This window comes from Varroa jacobsoni, unplaced genomic scaffold (genome assembly GCF_002532875.2).
Source record: "Varroa jacobsoni isolate VJ856 unplaced genomic scaffold, vjacob_1.0 contig03020, whole genome shotgun sequence".
NCBI lineage: Eukaryota > Metazoa > Arthropoda > Arachnida > Mesostigmata > Varroidae > Varroa > Varroa jacobsoni.
Genome location: NW_019214928.1, coordinates 19,419 through 38,323, shown reverse-complemented (window position 1 = coordinate 38,323; position 18,905 = coordinate 19,419). Strand labels below are relative to the sequence as shown.

Below are 18,905 nucleotides of genomic sequence, written 5' to 3'. Positions count from 1 at the left end.
CTACGTTCTCAGTGAACGTTTACGTACAAAACCCAGTCTAATCGGGTAGGCGACAAAATCAGCAGACCCAGATTTTGTTGGTTTTAACTAGAAATGTATTCCGTCCTATTTCGAAAATTGCCATTTTGCAACTACTACAGAGTGATTCTTAAAATCAGAGTGATAAAAGTGACTCTTATTGACCAAGTAATCGGCGGTAGTCGATCCGTTAGCAACAGAAAGCTAGTCTAATACCTAAACGTAGCATTTAGACTCAAACGCGCAGACGTTCCAAAAGATCGTGTACAGATGCAACATGCGTACAGTCAGCTTTTACAGACCCAGGTGAGTTTACCAAATAGGAAAATTTCGCATTTCGAATCACACTCTTTTCTCTGCTTTACTATATAATTACAACGATACAATGCACACGATCAAAAATAACGCCGTATTGTTATCTATCCCCTTTTCATACTTGGCCGTACTAAATGAACTACCCCACTCTAAACGGTTTCGCCAACGTGTATACCGTCACCACCGTCTTCTCAGTCGTCTATTCAGCCGCTTTATCATTCTGCGTAAAGATGTCTCGCTTAGACCCAGATTGAATGCTGATACGTGGGCCGCTAACATCGGACGTACGACTCGACGGGCAATCAACGATCCGTTCGATAACAACGACATTTTGTTGCTAATTTGCAATATCGACAGCTCGTACTTGGATCGCTAAAACTCAAATACGGTGAACGGGGCACAAACACTGGCTCTCCTTGATCGAGAGAACGAACAGACAGATCACCACGTTGGAACAGGAAAAAAAAAGTTAGTCGTTGGTACTTCTCCTAATGCTTCTTCTTCCTCTGGACCATTGGCAACAACTGTGACGTTAACATTTCGTTTGTCATAACGTACATTGAATGGCCGCAGAAAATTTGACCGCTTCTACGTATAGTGTCATTGTGGCTTGGAATTGGTATCCACGCAGAAACGATTGTGTGCACGCTGCTACGTTTGTACTGTTCAATTCAACCCAGACAATTGCATCGTCTGGCTTCCGATCTGCTACCGAAGTTCGTGGTAGAGCGATACGTAGATGGGCTGATGCAATGAATCAAGCTGTGTGACACTTTCGTATTACTTAGCTAAATAGATAGTCTAACAAGGGCTTATTGATTATCATAGTTTACGACCGTAACTCCATGCTAGCGAAAGCTTAGATACGAGTGAGTATCGCTAGTGACGAAGGTGCAACTGACATATATCTGACGTTTCCGATTATTTCGTATGCCTCAAGGATCTTAGCACGGATTTTCGAGAGCGTCATCAATTCTGATCGTTTCTTTTCGATTCGCCGCGAAAGAGCCTTCCGCTGAACCCTAAACCATAGCAGACGACAGTATGTTGTGAGGGCTTTGTATCGCAGTAACAAGCGACTAATCGTCACCGTTCTATACACTTGTTGTTTGCAGGATTTCACGTCAGATTTCTACTTCCGACAGCGATGGCGAGACGAACGACTGTCGTTTGGCGCGCTGCCGGCCCTCGAGTCAATGACGGTCGGTGCTGAGGTGGCGGAAAAGATCTGGGTGCCCGACACGTTCTTTGCCAACGAGAAAAGCGCTTACTTCCATACAGCAACCACGCCCAATACCTTCCTTCGCATCTCGCACAACGGCGATGTGCTTAGAAGCATTAGGTACGTGATAAAGCAACGTAATCTTCACGTAAGCTGGCGGGCGATTGTCGGCGTCACAACTATAACTAACAAGATATGCCTTCACAGCCAAGCAACAGACACGTCAATAGTCCTGAATTTTCATTGCGATAGACAAACGACGTGATAACCAATAACGAATGATCAAACAAGCCTTTCAAACAAAAGCAAGACGTTAGCGTTATTGCCTCGCTGCAAATAATCTAAACAGGAGAAGGAACGCACACGTATATGTTGTTGATAGTTTAGACGTTTTTTCTATCATAATTTGTGAAACTGTGATTTGGAGTAACACTTTTCAACAGAACGAGAGACGCTTGAATTTAGTTCCAAAGTAGTCATCGATATCCTGCTATACCTTTTTGCATCTAGATCAACATATTGCCTTAGGAAACAGTGTAGAGTATCATCGACAGAGCGCTTTTCTATTGCAAACGTAATCCGTTATTTGAAAATCTTAGCAATAGCAATATGACAGTGCGCCCCAATCGGCACCGGATAATCCTTGACGCGTTACGTATTTTCACGTAATCAATATATGTAACAAGTACAGAAGGAGCAACTTGTGATAAAGTTGTCATGTGAATATTGTTTATAATGAATAGAAACCGTTAGCGGCCAAGTAGGCAGTTGCCTACCTTGCAATCGCCGTTTTGCTTGATTATGGCTGTCACTTCGTTTAGATTAAATCTACTTCATTCTATGCGTAAAAGACACCCGTACGCGCAGATACTGACACTTAGCTTAATTTGAACGTACGTCACACTTGAGACTTCGAATCCATCGGAGCCGGAAGCGCCAGCAAAGTGTAGGAACTCGAAGAATCTGATTGGTTTTAGGAGCACTACGATCGGATTCTGTAGCGCTTGTACAAAAACCCTCAAAGGCATGGTTCTGCTATCTCTTAAACGACTCAGAGGACTGAAGCGGGAAATAAGTGTCTCTGGTATGGCATCTCGCCTCACACGCATATGCAGCCAACTGATATACCTTAGCACCCATCGAAAAAGGGGCTGTGCTTAATTCCATTTAACTAGCACTTCTTCCAGAAATAGCATTTCTTTCTAACACCTTATAACTCTATAAAAAGTAGAAGAAATCTGGTTATTTACGAAAACAATAATCCGTATAGTTATTTTTGGCGAGGCCTGAAGTTTCGAGGATGACACACCGGTAACCAATGCTAACTGTATTAGGGGTGAAAAAGCGCACGCTAAATTTAAAAAAATAGTTTAACGTGGGTATGTTTTGATGCTTTTCTAGTTAGTCACTTATAGTATAATCTATACCGTGAGTCTCTGCTGAACACTTAAAAGGAATTTCTTCAAATTATTAAATTTTATTCAGCACATAGCTTACAAGCTCACGATTAAAAGTCCGACTTATCCATTGCCCCGGAGCCACAGCAGGCAATTGCAGCTCTTGTCAACCTTGTCATCGAATGAATCTTTCGGATATTTTTAGTAATGTTCACTATGACAAGTAAATCAATATCGAAATTTCGGATCATTTTAAAACCAAACTATACTCGTTCGGGCGAATTGCTTTATGACTTCAGTAAGAATAACAGTTTTTATGTCCTTTAGGACGCAACTCAAGCGAGGAGCTTTCCTGTTCGACCAGAACGGCCATCCTGGAACTGCTATCGGTGCATAAATTGATCTAAGATATACAACCCATACAGCTGGAAAAATAGGATTTTCTGCATTTTCAGCATTCTGGACGACACGTTTGAAAACAATTGCCCCACAGATTCTCGTTGCCCCCCCGCCGCATTCGCCGGTTACGATTACTGACGACTCTGATAACCTGCCATGCATATCCTTGTAGCAATAGAACGTATACTTTATTGCTTTGTATTGGTTCCTACTCGAATTTTTGTCATTGATCGTTTCTTCAGCGTTTCGCGCAGCGCGAGTTGGCCATCACCGTCACCGCTGCTCTCTAAAACCGGAAATGCTTTCTTTTACAAGAGACTTGCCGTTTCCGCTAACCACTGAATAGAGCTTCTCACGCGGTGCTGCACTTTCACTCTTGGACGCATCGAATCGTTGGGGACCCATCCTCCGATTGGATTCTAGCTCCTTTTCCTCTTCTGCCCCTGGTTTCCTTCGCCTCGGGGCGGCCGTCATCGTGTTCCACTACCAATGGCAGCAAAACACTGAACGGGAGCCGACTTCGCCCCGGAGCGAACGAATCTCCAGGCTGATCGCGATAACAATGGTACGACCACAGTCGAGCCGTTCTGCGTTTTGCACGTCTTTTACCAGGTGCGCATCCAGATCGTTGGCAGATTAACGCATTCTTACTGAGAACCCCACTGCGTGGCAGAGCTGACGTAGGGCTGCATTGTTCAGTCACGTATCGTGTGACTATGAAAGTCTATATTTTTGTGGGGCAGTGCAGGAAACAGCGATAAAAGAAAAACGACCGTCAATAGTGGAGAAAAACGTTGCGACAGAAGAGGAGAGGAAAGCCAAAAGTCTGGAACGAGACATATTCAAAGTCGCGTTTATTGTGTAACCCTTATTTGAAATGGTGGTAGAGATATTTTGAACCCCAAATACTGTGAATTTGCATAACGAAGAAACAAGTCGACGTGAGACGAGGTCCTTTTTGTGATTCACGTTGTGATCACGATGTGACAAGCCGATATTTCTTGTGGAATTGTCAGTTCTACTTTTTTTTTTTTTCGATAGTTCGTTAATAAATTAATTCAGTATACTTCGCAAGGTGTGAAAATGTGATTCGAAAGAACGCTTATGGAGAAACTGCTATCATCCTCGAAGGAGTTGCCCCTAGTTACCCTAATTTATGGCCTCATCATGATGGGGAGCAGAAGAAAAGATTAACGGACGTACTTCGACGTTTGTGTAAATACTGTGGGTTTTTTTAAACGAACTTTAAAAGCGTTTTATCGAAACGTATTTTTAGCGGCATTCGTTTTTAATAGCCCCCATCAGAAATCTGCGCGTAACTATTGAAATCACAACCCAGACTTGGATGAGCCTTATTCCATATCTCAAGCATGTTCCCGTTTAAAGGCTGTTCATATGGGTTAGCACGATCGACACGCTTTTTGAATGTGAGATATTAAGCAAATATCACATAAATATGTAGAAAGGTTTTTCTACGATGACACTTCGCAGGCATCTTCCTTTCTATGGTTTTTAATAAAACATAGAAAAATATTGCACAACGACATTGCGCAAATACACATTTTTCCTATGTGACGCGCTATTACAGATTTTCCAAGGGTCAATTTGTGCGGTGTTATTACAGGTGTCATCCAGGAGGGGGCCCATGGCATAACTTGACCCACTTTACTTTTCTACCAGAACCCGCTAAGAGCGGACCTACATAGCGGAGTGTCAGCAACGACGTGGGACAATATATTACATGTTTCTTTTCATTAGTTAATAACTGTTTGCCTAGAGGTCTTAGACCTATCTGGGTTTTTGGTCAACGTATAGTGCAATGGCATGGCAAGAGCATGCTATGGTGATCATTTACCAGCGCTGAAATTCGTATTAGCGATGATCAAATGTTCATGATTATACCTCCTTAGACCACACTTCCTATTTTTTTTTAATTAGAGACATCTTTTTCAACAAAGTCACTTGCTACTTTTCACAGCATTTGCTATAAATTTCCTAAAAGCTTTTTACCACTTCATTTTTTGGATATCGTGCCCAAGGCGTTTCATATCGTAATGTTTTTTGACGTTATCGACGATCTTATAGCTATTATATCCATAACATGACCAGCATAGAAATATCTAACCTCGATACACCTTATTTCTTTTTTATTTAGCTTCATTTTTCCCCTACGACATGACTACCTACTGCGCAGGTGACCGACCGCTCAGTGACCAGATATGACCATACTGCGGTACGAGCGCCAGCGAAACTTTTACATTGGGTTGTGTCGCTGTCAATGATAGGAACACCAACAAGGCGAACTTGTAACATATACACCGTAGCCGGATATGGTGATGAGTGTACGTCAAAGCAGTATTGCTCGCACACGACCGACAGCGCCATAAGAACGAAATGCGGCTATTGAAGGAACTACTATATCCCGTTAATTTGTTTGGGCATATTTGTGGTGACAGTGCTAGACTAGTTTTTTTCTAGCTCTATTTGTACAGCCTACAGTAGGAAACATCTCGGTCTTGCTCGTGGGGAGGTCTTAGTGTTAACAACAAACTTGTAGTAATCAGCCCTAGTAGGTTTGAAGCCGCTTTCAGCTGCAGCAGATTCTCGCCAGCTGCTTGGCAGTTTGAAGGTGCAGGTACCTGATACTAGCGATGGCTAGTCTAGGTCATCTATGTCACTACTACTTCTCATTCGGCATTCGTCCTATTGTTGTATTCAGCAGTTCTATTGCTACGTCTGGGTTAAGGACAAGGATATTGACCAAACCCAGTTTGCAAGTAACACTTAAAATATCTTTCCTTTAGTGTTTTTTTTACTTGGCCAGTAGATAACTTTGTAGCTTCTGTTCACGATATCATATCCACGCTGGTATCTCGATACGTACCGCCATTGGTTATTGGACTGGGCAAGGGGCTTGTGTATCCCAATGTGTAAGAACGCCGCATGCTATATCCCGTGTTCGTTCACGTCAATACGACGTGTGTCAGAAACAGAACAACCTTCTTGGGACGCAAAAGCGCTGATATTGGTGCTCAGCTTTGGGGGCAGACGGGTGGGTGAGCAACCAGCCAGGAAGCATACGAGAGGGCTAGCTTGTCCATTGGATGACTCATGGAGTCGTCGTACAAAACTCTTGTTGTCGCTGTCAAAAGAGAAACATTGTCATTGCTTTTGCCGCCGTGGCAGCCGAATGCAACAGGCGTTATACAACGAATAGTGAGTCCTTGCTTTAAAAGCCTACGGTCTGAGTGGATTGTAATCCGCTAGCCACGTAGTCGGGCCGTGTTACTACCAGACCCCGCTAAGGCCCGCATAGCAGGCCGACTTAGCAACAAAAGCAACAACAACGAGCTCATTGAGTAGCTGATCGACCCCAGTCGCATAGTTACAACATACAGCGGTGAAAGACGAACCATAACTAGTATCCGGCTAGTTCTCTTTGCGATTTCCCGCTGGGAGAGCGGGACGCCGCAGGCAATGAGAACAACGTGGAGGGGGCAAAGAGGCAATGCCGAATCGAAAAGACTCACAAAACCCAGAATGCGAAAGGCGATAGTGGGTAACCTACCGCTTCTATTGCTAGAACCAGATCCAATAGGAGCAGACGGCAAAATGGAATGAGAGCAAAAAAAGGCAATTCAGTACATTACCATGTTGTTTACGGTAGCTAATGGACTATTGGCGTAGTGTAGTTTGGTTGTAAGATATTGTATGTGGGGCGAACTATTGGCCGGTATACAGTGCGTTAGTTCTGCATTGCAGAAAACGCAGCAGAAACATTCAAAAAAACGCTTCTCTAACGAACCGAAGGGTGGAGCTTGCATTTTCTTCGAAGAGACACGGCGACGTTTTCATCTCGAACGATGCCTCCTGCGGAAAATGCCATCTTGAAAATACCGTTTAGACATGTCGCAAAACCCATGATTTTCTTTTGATTTTGCAAACATTTCTTATTGCAGCAGCCGAAAGTGTTACCTATTGGGCTGAACACAAATACCAACAGTTGTTTTTTAGCCACGTTCATTAACTGCAATCTTTGAACATATCTTAGTCAAATTCAATCTAGTATCTATTGTTTCCTACGATTTTCGCGCATCCTTTCAATAGCTAACGTATCTTGCCAAGTAACAAGGTTTCATTCTTGAAAGTAATTTATTTATGTAACCCGACTGTGGACTGCGACCTTTGTCCTAAAGTGTTTGCCTTCCTGGCTATGCTGCATTTACAAGTGATTGTCAGATGAAACGATGTCCGAGTAGGACAGAGGCCTATTAACGTCCGGTATAACGTAAGTATGCAGTAATACTACTTTGCATCGCCCTTGATCACTCAATTTTGCGGCTCAGACAACTAGGTTGATTTACGTGTCCGTTTCATGTGGTTCAACTATGGAGTTTGCTAGCTCATAGTATAACGCTTTCCGCATCTCACCATACGTAGAGGTGCAGTTTTTGACAATACATATTTTTTCGTGGCATCGGACTGAAGAGGTTTAGACATTCTGGGTTTGCGTTTAGGAGATTGTTACATTTTATTCTCGCCCGTAGTGATCTCGTATCGAAACGGCCTTTTCTGTCGCGCAAGCAACGGAAGTCATATTATCAGACAGTTTTTTTTTTGGAATTTTCACTCAGTTTGTGGAGGCCTACTTCCTTTCTTTTTCGACCTTTCCTAGTGCATGCAAGCAGGCGATTGACAACGGGCACCTTGGCTATCCCCAGCTGTGCAGAGAACTCTTGGATCGAATGGCTCACATTTGGCTTAAGGATGCTCACGGTTCGTCATCGTTCGCTCCATGTGGCCGTCCAGAGTGTGATCTGCCGTCCAAGTTGAAACCATTGGTTTTGAAGCCATTAGAAGTGACAGGTGCTAACGCCACCTGCACGTTCGCCTTGGACCGCTCAAACTTTTTACCCGTTTCGGCAGAACCTTTTCCATTGGAGAAGACAATGCTGGGCTATGCATCTTTTTAAGCTCAATGACTGAATGCACCGAATCACTGCTTTTAACGAGCAGAGATTAATGAAACGCAACGGGACACATACCTGACAGTCAAAGCGATAATCCTGGCTTTAGTTAAACGTATTTGTTTTGAATTTTACATTTAGCACCGCTACTAGGCATTCCATTAGATGACTGGCTCTCAGCACGAAACGAAGTACCCGTATTTGACCCTACACCTCCTCGTGTCTTCAAGCTTACCAAAAAAAATACGTTACCCACTAAGCTATCACGAAGGCATCATGGGTTTCGCTATATACAATTAGCCGATCCGACGCTAGCTCCGTTGTCTTGAGCGGAACTTTTTATCCAATTTAATATTTTATCAAAGGAGAGAAAAACAGGTTCAGTTTTTCGAGAATGGGCTTAGTGAAGGGCAAAATCTGCCCCATTCCAGTAACTGCAAAAACGCACTAATCAATCAGCCCTTCAATTCTGTCGCATATTACAAAGCTCGATATATTTTTCCTACTATTTTCATTTATATTCGATTTTAGAAGACGTTTTAATGTATGCCCAATAGCTGCCTGAAGAGAAAAGCTAATTCTACTCTATTCCATTAGGCAAGGACAATGTTCGGACTGTGTTCTTTAAAATCAGCATCTTTCATAGTAATTCTCTCATACTCGAAGCGGTTCAGCAGTCTCGTTCGGCCTTCTGCTTCGTGGGAGTTCCTGAATTTTACATCTGGTACTTGGTAATATGCATCTATATTTAAATCAATTTTTGTACGATGTTTCAGATTAACCGTTACGGCTAGCTGTCCCATGGATTTACGCTACTTTCCGATGGACCGACAATCGTGTACTATCGAAATTGAATCCTGTAAGTATTCTACGGTAGAAGCCACGTCGTACTTACAGAATATAAATTTATCTTATTTAGTACAGTGGACTATTTTTTTCTTCTACTGAAACATTTATACAACAGCCAAGTCACGGTGTCGTAGGTTGTTCTGAACAACTCCGAAAGAAGAAACCGTTGAGAATTGAGTCTTGAATGAAATTACTATACGTTACTGGTCAAGCCACTACTACATTTGAAATATCTGCTCTTGATCAGAAGAGCGGCACTGAAGTTCAAAATTCTCTGGAGGAAGAGAAATATCCAGTTTTGACTTATGGAAATAGATGAAATAGATATTTAACAATACCAATCTGCCAATACCAATAATGCCTGCATCGTTTACCTAACAATGACGTTTTATGACGTATTTATCTCATAAGGCTAGTATCATACTCATTGTTATCAAGGTTAGTCATATGACCTTGATGTCATACTTTGTCTATACGTCTTGTTCTCTTTTTTAATTTTCTTACATAGCGCACTTCAGGTTCGAGCAAGCTTCCTTGTGTTTTCAACTTCTTAAAGAGAAATCTTGCGTTAAGCCATCCCATTCAATGAAGTCTGAGCGTAGCTTAATTTTGTCAGCTCTGTATCTGACCTTCGTACAATACAACTAAATCGTTTAAGAATGCCCCACAATTTATCGGATATTTGCATAACCAATAAACCTATGACGAATAATTATGTATCGCATTAATGACCCAACACTCGTTTGAAATAAAACATGGACGTAATACCTCCTATTGTCCTTTTTTGGGGAGATGTCTAATTTTGGTTTATTCAATGAGCTCCATATAGCGCAGACTTAGTTACACGTACAAGCGGAGAATACTTTCGCCCTTGGCGATTATCAATCGGATAGGGCCATATATCCATCGGGCCAAAGTAGACGTTTTACCGCAACCTACCGGTTAGTTCTAGCGGGTCGTATACGATTGATCAAGTCGCGCACACGTTTAATGCGCTGTGTTCGATCGTCAATCACATTATTATTATTATTACTACTACAACGAGCTTACCTTTTGACAACTCTACCCTTTTCCACTTCACTAGCCGCCTATAGCTGGCATGGACTGCACAAGTCGGTAACCTTCAGGATCCATGTGACTTTACGATAGTGAACTACAGGCAGGGACAGTGGGGTAAGGACTATAGCGACTGGTAATGTTCAGTTAGGCAGCTGCATAACGATTGACATAGATGTGTCATTGAAGTGGTGTCCGTTGAAGGCCGCACTGTGAACTCACCTTCAGTGAAGAGGACAAGGCGGATAACGAGGGAATTTTCCGTCGCGTAAATCGTCATTAGGCTGTGAAAGGTTGTCTTAACTGAGAAGTAAAGATTGCGCAGAAAAGCCGAGGACAGACGTCAATTGAATGAAATCATGATTAATCGTAATACCGCATCACAAGCTGTACACACACGGAAGTTTGCAGTTAGAAATCGAAATCCTCAACGGGTGAATACGTGTATATATGTAGATCCGGACCGAGCTAAGAAAAAAGTTGACGAACCAAGGTGCTATAATGGAAAAATATTGGTAATCACTTTTGCATGGTACTCATACGTTAGATGACACACACACACCGAGAAAATCTCTTACAAGTTCATCGTTAAGCAACCCCTCATTCCTAATCTAGCTGGCATTCGGCCCGTATGAAATAATCCGCGTTTATGAAAATGAAGAAACAGAGCGTACATAAAATGACCAACATGGTAATAGAACGTATAGAAGAACATATAAGGAAATATTAGAAGCATATCTTGATACTTTTTAAACACTTAATTTTTCGTTAGAGACGAATCACTGATCAAGTTGGTTGTCAAGAAATGTAGCTGATTTTGTGCATAATCCGACATTGAAATAGACGTACTTCATTGACAAACTGACCATAGTCTAAGCATGCGCTCAATCTGGGAGCCACTCAGATATTTTCAGACATCTACTGTAAATACATGGAGCTAATATATGCATTCGAAGTAATCCTAAAGTTATTGTGCTCATAGTCATCAGTATAGACCTGGAATAAATTGTTTTTTTTTCACAGTGTCGACCTTTACAGGAGCTTCTCAGTTAATTAAAACGATATTTACCGACGATTCTAGGTAGGTTCTTGGCTATGAGCCAATATAAATCAAATGAGGTTACTTTGTAAAGTAAGTTCGTTATTGTAATCGTCAAGTAAACTTTTTTTTTTTCACTTGATATGTGTATAATAAAAGCGAAGATTAATTTTTCAAGCGGAACAAGGAAGATAGAGTAAGAGGCCATATAGTAATAATCATATGAACTGTTTAGATGACTAGCTGAATCTGATTGGTCTATTAATTATAATGTCAACAAAAGTAACGCAGCTGTTAAGACGCCCAGTAGTTTTGGGTTAATAGACCTCCGTCTGTCCGCGCTTATAAGTTCTGTTTGTTGACGAGATTATCAAATCAAATAGGTATATTCAAGTTAGGCCGGGCCAACTACACAGGCCACATCGAATAGATGTTTTTCATCTGTTTTATTATTATATCACACTTAGCTTGTTGTCGTGTTTATTTGATGAAATAATAAATAAGCCTATTCGAGCGTTCCCCACTAAGCGTAAAAATCAGGAAGTGAAACGTTATGTATGGTTTTCTGGCTAAAAAAGGGGCAGTTTGGTCGATACGTTCATATCATTAAAACATTTTTTACCGGACAAAAAGTCAGTGTTTTCCTATAGTCGCTCTCTCTATATATGTAATAGCCCTTTTGCATTTGCGCATCAAAGGTAATGAGTGATAGCTTTCCTGTGAGGTGACGTCGCCTTGTCTGGAGACCGGCTTCTACCTGGTCACAGAAGTACGCTTTGTGTTGCAGTTGAGATCAAACTTGGCCCAGCAAAACGTACTGCCCATGCTTCAACGAGTTCAGATTTAGTAACATACCTTAGCACATTGCTCAGCGCAAATTTCCTGCAAATATCCGGTATCTATTCGAATATTTTATACCTTATTTTTTTATTTCTGTCCATGCATTTAGGGTTTCTCCATAATACTAATCGAACACGTGATCGCTGCTCTATTTTCTCTTATTTTATTATTTCATTAATATTGCGCAATGCACGGCTTGTCCTTTCGCCATCTGTTTTTTTTTACCAGATCGACACTCCACTTCTTTTTTGCTGTTTTTATTTCTATCGATATCTCTTCTGATAGGCGAACTAGCTAGCGCATTGTTCAGTGTGATAAAGCTGACGTCTTTCGTATACGCAATGCACTTCTCCTTCTCCTTTATCCCTCATGTTTCTCCATGGCACTTCTCTATGTGACAGCCTAATCATGTCTACTGCCAGCAGCCCACATTTTTGCCCCGTTCATCGACATCAGTTTGCATAGCAGACATCGTTGTCACCTCCGCCACCATCGACAGCTAAACACGTGTCTCCTTGAAGCATCTCTGTTTCCACTGGGAAGACTAGGTCCATGATATTGCTGATGGTGCTGTTGGTACCGACGTCGCATTAGTGGCGTTCAGAACCAAATGCCCTTTTGGCTTCGAAGAGTTCTGGCTCTGTCTTAATCGAGTTGCCAGCGGTAGGATTGTCGTCAGCTACTGAGCTAGTCACTCCTGCCCTCCCAGTTAGGTCTTTGTTGACTGACTGGTTCTATATCTCTGCGAGGGCTAAGAAATAGCACGAGACATATGAACGTAGCGTGACAGACTGATACCGCTATACTATCCTTAGTTTTTATCGTTGTTCGACATCGTATTGTTCTGTAGTTGTCTGTTTATAAATCGGCATTCCGCTGCTGCCCAAACCAGCGGTCCCATAGCCGTGCCTTGTACCTGGCACCGCACCAGCGATACAAGCTCCCCTGTTAATGTCTCTAGTCATTATGATTATCAAACAGCGCCTATTTATCCACTGTCAAATGGCACTCGTGAATTAGGCTGAAACACATCTTATCTAGTTCTATACATTTATACTATTCTATTTGACCTTGATATGACGCTATATGTCGCGTCATAATCATGGATTGGCGCTGCTCTTACGGTTGCGATCGTCGGACCACCTCAGAGAAGTGGGACATGTCTATGGCTATAAATATTGCGATTAAGTGCTGCCGCTGGTGGTATTTTTCTACCACCGCGTTTAGTGGAAAAGATCGATGAATGGTCAATAATCGGAAGGGAAGCTCTATAGAGACTAATAAAGTTGAGAATAGAAGATGTTTGTTTGTACGTAACATTCATCAATCGACTTCCTATATATGTAATGGTAGGAGACCATGTACGGGACGAGGCGTTACGAATCGGGAATGACTAAACGGAAGACGATGTGTCTATTTGCCTAACGAGAAGTATATTGAGTAGCCGAATCCGCCCAGCTCAAGCGCAGCTGTTCATAGTAAACGCTGGAAGTAAATGTTGTTACAGTATCATTACCATTATTACAACCCTACTTCACCTATGGCGTATGGTATTGATTGAAACGAATGAACAAGCAGGGGCTAGGAGGGTTTGCTCATATCAACAAAGCTTCGTAACACAACGCGTGTACTCATCTGCAACGGGCAAATCACTATTACGTCGATTTTATGCCACTCGAAAATTCATAATATCATCGTACCGATCATCCGTTCATTATTGGTTATGTTGAACAATTGAAACATCAGGTTAGGTTTTTCATCAGGAGTCCTCGTCAGAAGTCAATAATGAGTGATACCGTACTATATATGGTTGAATCGTTAAAAATGCTTTTTTGCTTAGACGGGCTCAGCTAATAGATTTGAAAGCAACTGATAAGCTCCAGCTGCGTTTTAGAAGTTACCTATATGTAGAAAAAGGCTGTTATATATGCCGGAGGGACACACAAAGGTTATGTACCTAAGAGGCTAATCGCGCGCACTTCACAGCTTCCGTCGTAGTGAAGTCTAGAGTTGGAAGTCTCTTCAGGCCATGGTCCGCTCAAGGACCAAAAATTTAAAATCATACTTCGTTCAAGCATATTGTAAACTTTTATTTGAAAATGGAATAACTACCAACGTTGCCTAGGAACCGTTTGAGCTTCAAGCGAGACGTAAACATCGTTTTTCTGTTCATTTCAGTCGGCTACACGATGAAGGATATCAGTTACCGATGGTCGGATGGCGAAAAATCGGTGCGTATCAGCAAAGAGGTTGAACTGCCTCAGTTCAAGGTGCTCGGACACTCACAACGTTCGCGCGCTGTAGCTCTCTCGACTGGGAATTACTCTCGACTCGTTTGCGAAATCCGTTTTGTTCGCTCAATGGGTTACTATCTTATACAGATTTACATTCCCGCCGGCCTTATTGTAGTTATCTCATGGGTAAGTAGATACTCAGACGGTCCCTACCGTAAATTAACTTCACACTTAATTAGCCTTTATTTCATACGAAACGGTAGATAGTTATTGTGCGAGCGTGATCAAAGTAACAATTCAGTGACACAAAACCCGGTCATATAATGAAAGTAATAACAAAGATGAATTGATCTATTGTACATTTTGATCAGCTTTCGCGTAATGTAGCATAATACGCAAGTTTTTATGCTTACAGTCTGACAAAATAAGAAATTCTGAAAAAGCTTAATATGCTCAGTGCTTGTATAGCACTCCGTTCTTCCAGTTTTGAAATTTGCGCCATAATACAATCAATCTCTGTAACAGGTGCAAATTCATGGAACGCAGATGTAACGTCAATTAGCATTAAATGCGCATAGTGCGCAATTATATGTAATTCGTAATTGTGAAGTTTTGTCACGAATGCACCGCTATCATATAAGCTGTTATTTCTTTGCAACAGGCTGAAGGTAAAAGGCTGAGGGCTCTTGCTATTAGTGAAAGCCAAACTTCCTAGCTTGAACGTGTACGGTAGACTAACAATGTATGGGAAATTTAATTGCTAAACATTAACTTCCATTATTTATAATTTTCTTTAGGGGTTTTGCGATGGCCAGACGGTGTTACAGTGTGCAATTGGTACACAAGTGGCGAGTAAACGTTTAAATAATAATAAACACTTAAGTTGTATTGTGTTTGTCCTGAACTTAAGTGCATAAGTTTATCTGATTTCGAGAGGATATATGGTATCACCCTCATCCACGAGGGCCAAACTGTTCTCAAAGTCACTCTTGACTCGTATAATGAGTTCACTTTATGTTTACAGACAGCAGTTCTCGAGTCTGCCGTATAGGGCTATGAGACACGTATGACTATTTGTTTTTTTTTGGACGCTTTTGTCAAATTCTGACAATTTTTAACGAGCATATACAAATTTGTAAAACTGTATAATTTTTTAGAACGTGCCACCGTATGTCCGATAAGGAATAGATGTTCATATCCACGATATTCTTACGTGCTATCTCTCCCAATAGTCCGCACGGAAGGATTACACCCGCGTGACACAGATTTAGATGAGTCTATTCCGCTCTCTGAACATCCAGAGAATCGATAACTAAGAAGTGCCATTAGATAATTGTCGCTGCTGGCCGCGGCCTCACCTGATATCATTTATTGACGAAGTTCTATTAAGCATACATAAGTACTTCTGACATATGTCTGTCTGCATAGATGATTGCAACTTCGATCACATGCCTCCAACGAGATGTGCGGGTCCCGCTAATGTCGGACGTGAAAACTCGTGTTATGAAACTATTGTTATATCCGATGTCCCAAAACTTGTGGAGAGCCTAAAGCCACCAATATTCAGTATGTGCTTTCTTAGCAGGCTAACTTATCAGCTTTCCAACGTTCCCTCTTGTAGGTCCACGTTCATTTCAATATGGCGTCTTGTTGCACCGCAATCAGCATACACCTTTTCCGTGCGTCTTACTTGAAAACACAGCGAAAAGATAGCAAATGCTTACGCCTATAGTCTACTAGGCCATAGTACCGAAACGCTTAAACTCGGATAAAGCCCCTTAGCACTTCCTTCACCAGTTACATACCAGATATGTAAACACGCAAACCGATGGCGTACCATTATAACTTAATTGCCTGATCTGTTTCGCCGCTTTGTCACTGCTACAGGATCGAATGATCTGCTGCCTGTTTTGGTTACTTTCAGCGACCAGGTAGTGGCCGACAGAGATTGCACTGTTTTTCTCCGAATGTGGAAGATGTAGAATGTTCATATGCGTCGGAAAATAGACTCTGACATGCATGCCCTATCTATCAGCGGTCGTTTAGTCCAGCCGTCGATGTTGCGTCACGACAGTTGCACGTGGAAGTTCGTTTACCACCACTTTAAACGTACAAAACGTTATTTAAACATATCCTTCTCTCCCAGATCTCGATCCAGATTTCTCATTGTGTTTTTTTTCTAGTTGCTCGCATTGTAAGCCGAAGCTTTACGCGGCTGCAGCGCCATTTGCAAACCACGGAGAAAACACAGCGGACGTATAGGGCTCACAAAACGCTCCTGCGGCAGCGGTTTGTACGAATAAGGCAAGGCCGCAGAAGAATGCTTCCGAGCGATGCTCAGATGAGACGGAAACTACCCGGGCCAAAAGGTTAACACGACATGGGAAGAAAATTTACACGGGGCTGGGTCCGGCATTACGCTTCTTCTTGGTCGGCACTGCCTGTTTTTCGGAGAAGCGTGCGCCATATTTAGCCTCAGTGTTTCAGCTGCCTGCAACAGCGATTGCGTAGTGCACTGTGCCGGCCCTCCGCCGGGATGATGTTGAAGTCCTGTCCATGCATACGGAGAAATGACGCTATATAGAGGGAAATATAGAGGCCAAGTATAGACTGTGTGATACCAGAACTGCGTAGCAGAAATAGCCACAATAGCTGGAGTGAGTGGCAAGTGTATGCATGTCACGCAAAGCCCTTCCTGCACCCTTGCAGAGACGGCGACGATTTCGAGACCCGGGACTTCCGCGTTTTCTCCATTTTCGTTTTGCGGTTCCATTGTTTCATAACTTTATTCGTCTGCGTGCGTTATTCTATAAGAATTTCCGTCAACGTTGTTGCAGCTCCCTATGCCACAGCCAATCACTTCAAAAAGAATTCTTCTAACAGACTTAGACAGAGCAGGGTCCTATGACGGCAAAAATAGCATCAGGGGATTGGAAGCAACGACGGCATAATCAAGTGGGGACGTGGAGGAGGAAAGGCGAATGAAACAACGGCGCTGAATGGTTCCTTTTTGGCGAGGTAATGGGACCGATAGCCGCTAAATTAGATATATCGAAGCAAGTCAAATTCATTCTATGTTCATTTAGGTTTTTTGCCAAAGGCAGCGGGGATTAGTAGTTAGTTAAAGAGTAAATGAGTGTGGCTATATGACAGCGATCCCTCTGCGGGATTGGGTAGCTCATAGAGATGCGGCTGGGATTTTTGAGTCCTCACGATATAAATGTGGGTATACTGTAAATAGGATATTATCTGCGCCGATAAACTGCTAAAAGGCTGTAATATTTGTCAAATGGGTAATGCTTGCTTGCGTTAAGCTGCCATGTACGAATTAGGTTGGTTGGTATTTGCTTGAATCTACAATAAACTAATTTATATTGTAAAATGATTTCGGGCAGCCAGATTATGGGCTTACATACTATGGTAACGATGTAAATGGAAAACAGGGAACCCTATTTAACCGATTGAACTTTGAAATTATTCCAGTATTGTGATTGGCTTTAAGAAAGATGAAATGGATTCGAATGGTCTCAATTATAATTTTATGCATATTCACACAAGACGTATTTAACTCACCAAGATGATGCCGGCAGTTTATCTCTATTTGGCCATAATTTGTGGTGAATAATGGAATAACCCTGTAATTTGCTGCATAGTAGTATAACTAGGCAAAATTGAAGAACGAAAACCAGCCACATTACCAGCCTCCATGAGATCTGATCGCTGGTTGGTAGACAAGCGGACCACCGAGTCATCGTTAACTTGATGACTTTTTTTACGCCTTCGAATGGTCATATTTCTAATGTTCTTCTGGCAACACCGAAATTGTAAAATCCACATAGTCGCTCACAAGCGGTCCTCTCAGTATATCAGATCGACACGTTTATCGCATGCCGCGCCAACATCTATTGTTTTTCACTCTGAGACCTTAGAAAATTCAATCAGCAATGTCGGTCCCCACAAACTTTTTTTTTTCAATAATAGTTTATGACATACGTTTTGTACATATGCTAACGCAACTCTAATTCATTTATTCATTCGTAGGTATCGTTCTGGCTACACCGTAACGCGACCCCAGCTCGAGTCGCGCTTGGGGTCACCACAGTTCTTACAATGACCACGCTCATGTCTTCCACCAACGCTGCACTGCCAAAAATCTCATACGTCAAGTCCATTGACGTTTACCTCGGTAAGACGACGAAGTAAACGGAAAAACTTCGTTTCGAGAGACAACTGTTCATTATACGAAGTTGGCAAAGCAGAAAAGAGTATGTCAATAATGTTTAGTAATAATGCATAGAAATGTTTAATTACTTTTTTTTATTATATATATATATATTACTATCTCTGGCAAGGTGCTCATTATACTGCCAGAGGTTATTCTATTCCGTGAACTGCATTCGTCTATCAACGTGTATAAAGCGGATGAAGGCTGTGGTAACAAATAGGATTGATCTATTTATGTCACTATTTCAGTTTACCACTAAACTTTCCATATATTCCTAAATGCAACATATTCATATTATTTAAAATTTACTTTATCATTTTTGAATCTACTGTTAAACCTCTATA

At 41.9% G+C, this 18,905-nt stretch overlaps 1 protein-coding gene and 1 long non-coding RNA gene across 2 annotated transcripts in view; one reads left to right on the top strand and one right to left on the bottom strand.

Moving 5' to 3' along the window:
- Positions 1–1,448: 1,448 nt before the first annotated feature.
- LOC111272696 (gamma-aminobutyric acid receptor subunit beta) overlaps positions 1,449–18,905 on the top strand; it is a gene marked incomplete at its 5' end in the record, with an annotated part of 36,806 nt that continues 19,349 nt past the window's right edge. Inside the window, 4 exon segments of the mRNA XM_022854276.2 lie at positions 1,449–1,675; positions 9,095–9,177; positions 14,281–14,522; positions 18,378–18,522. Coding sequence (XP_022710011.1) covers positions 1,449–1,675; positions 9,095–9,177; positions 14,281–14,522; positions 18,378–18,522 — 697 coding nt within the window.
- LOC147751827 (uncharacterized) lies at positions 15,670–16,334 on the bottom strand. The gene is made up of 2 exons (XR_015315809.1): positions 16,142–16,334; positions 15,670–16,025 (listed from the first exon to the last, which is right to left on the bottom strand). It is a non-coding gene; the product is annotated as an uncharacterized LOC147751827 (long non-coding RNA).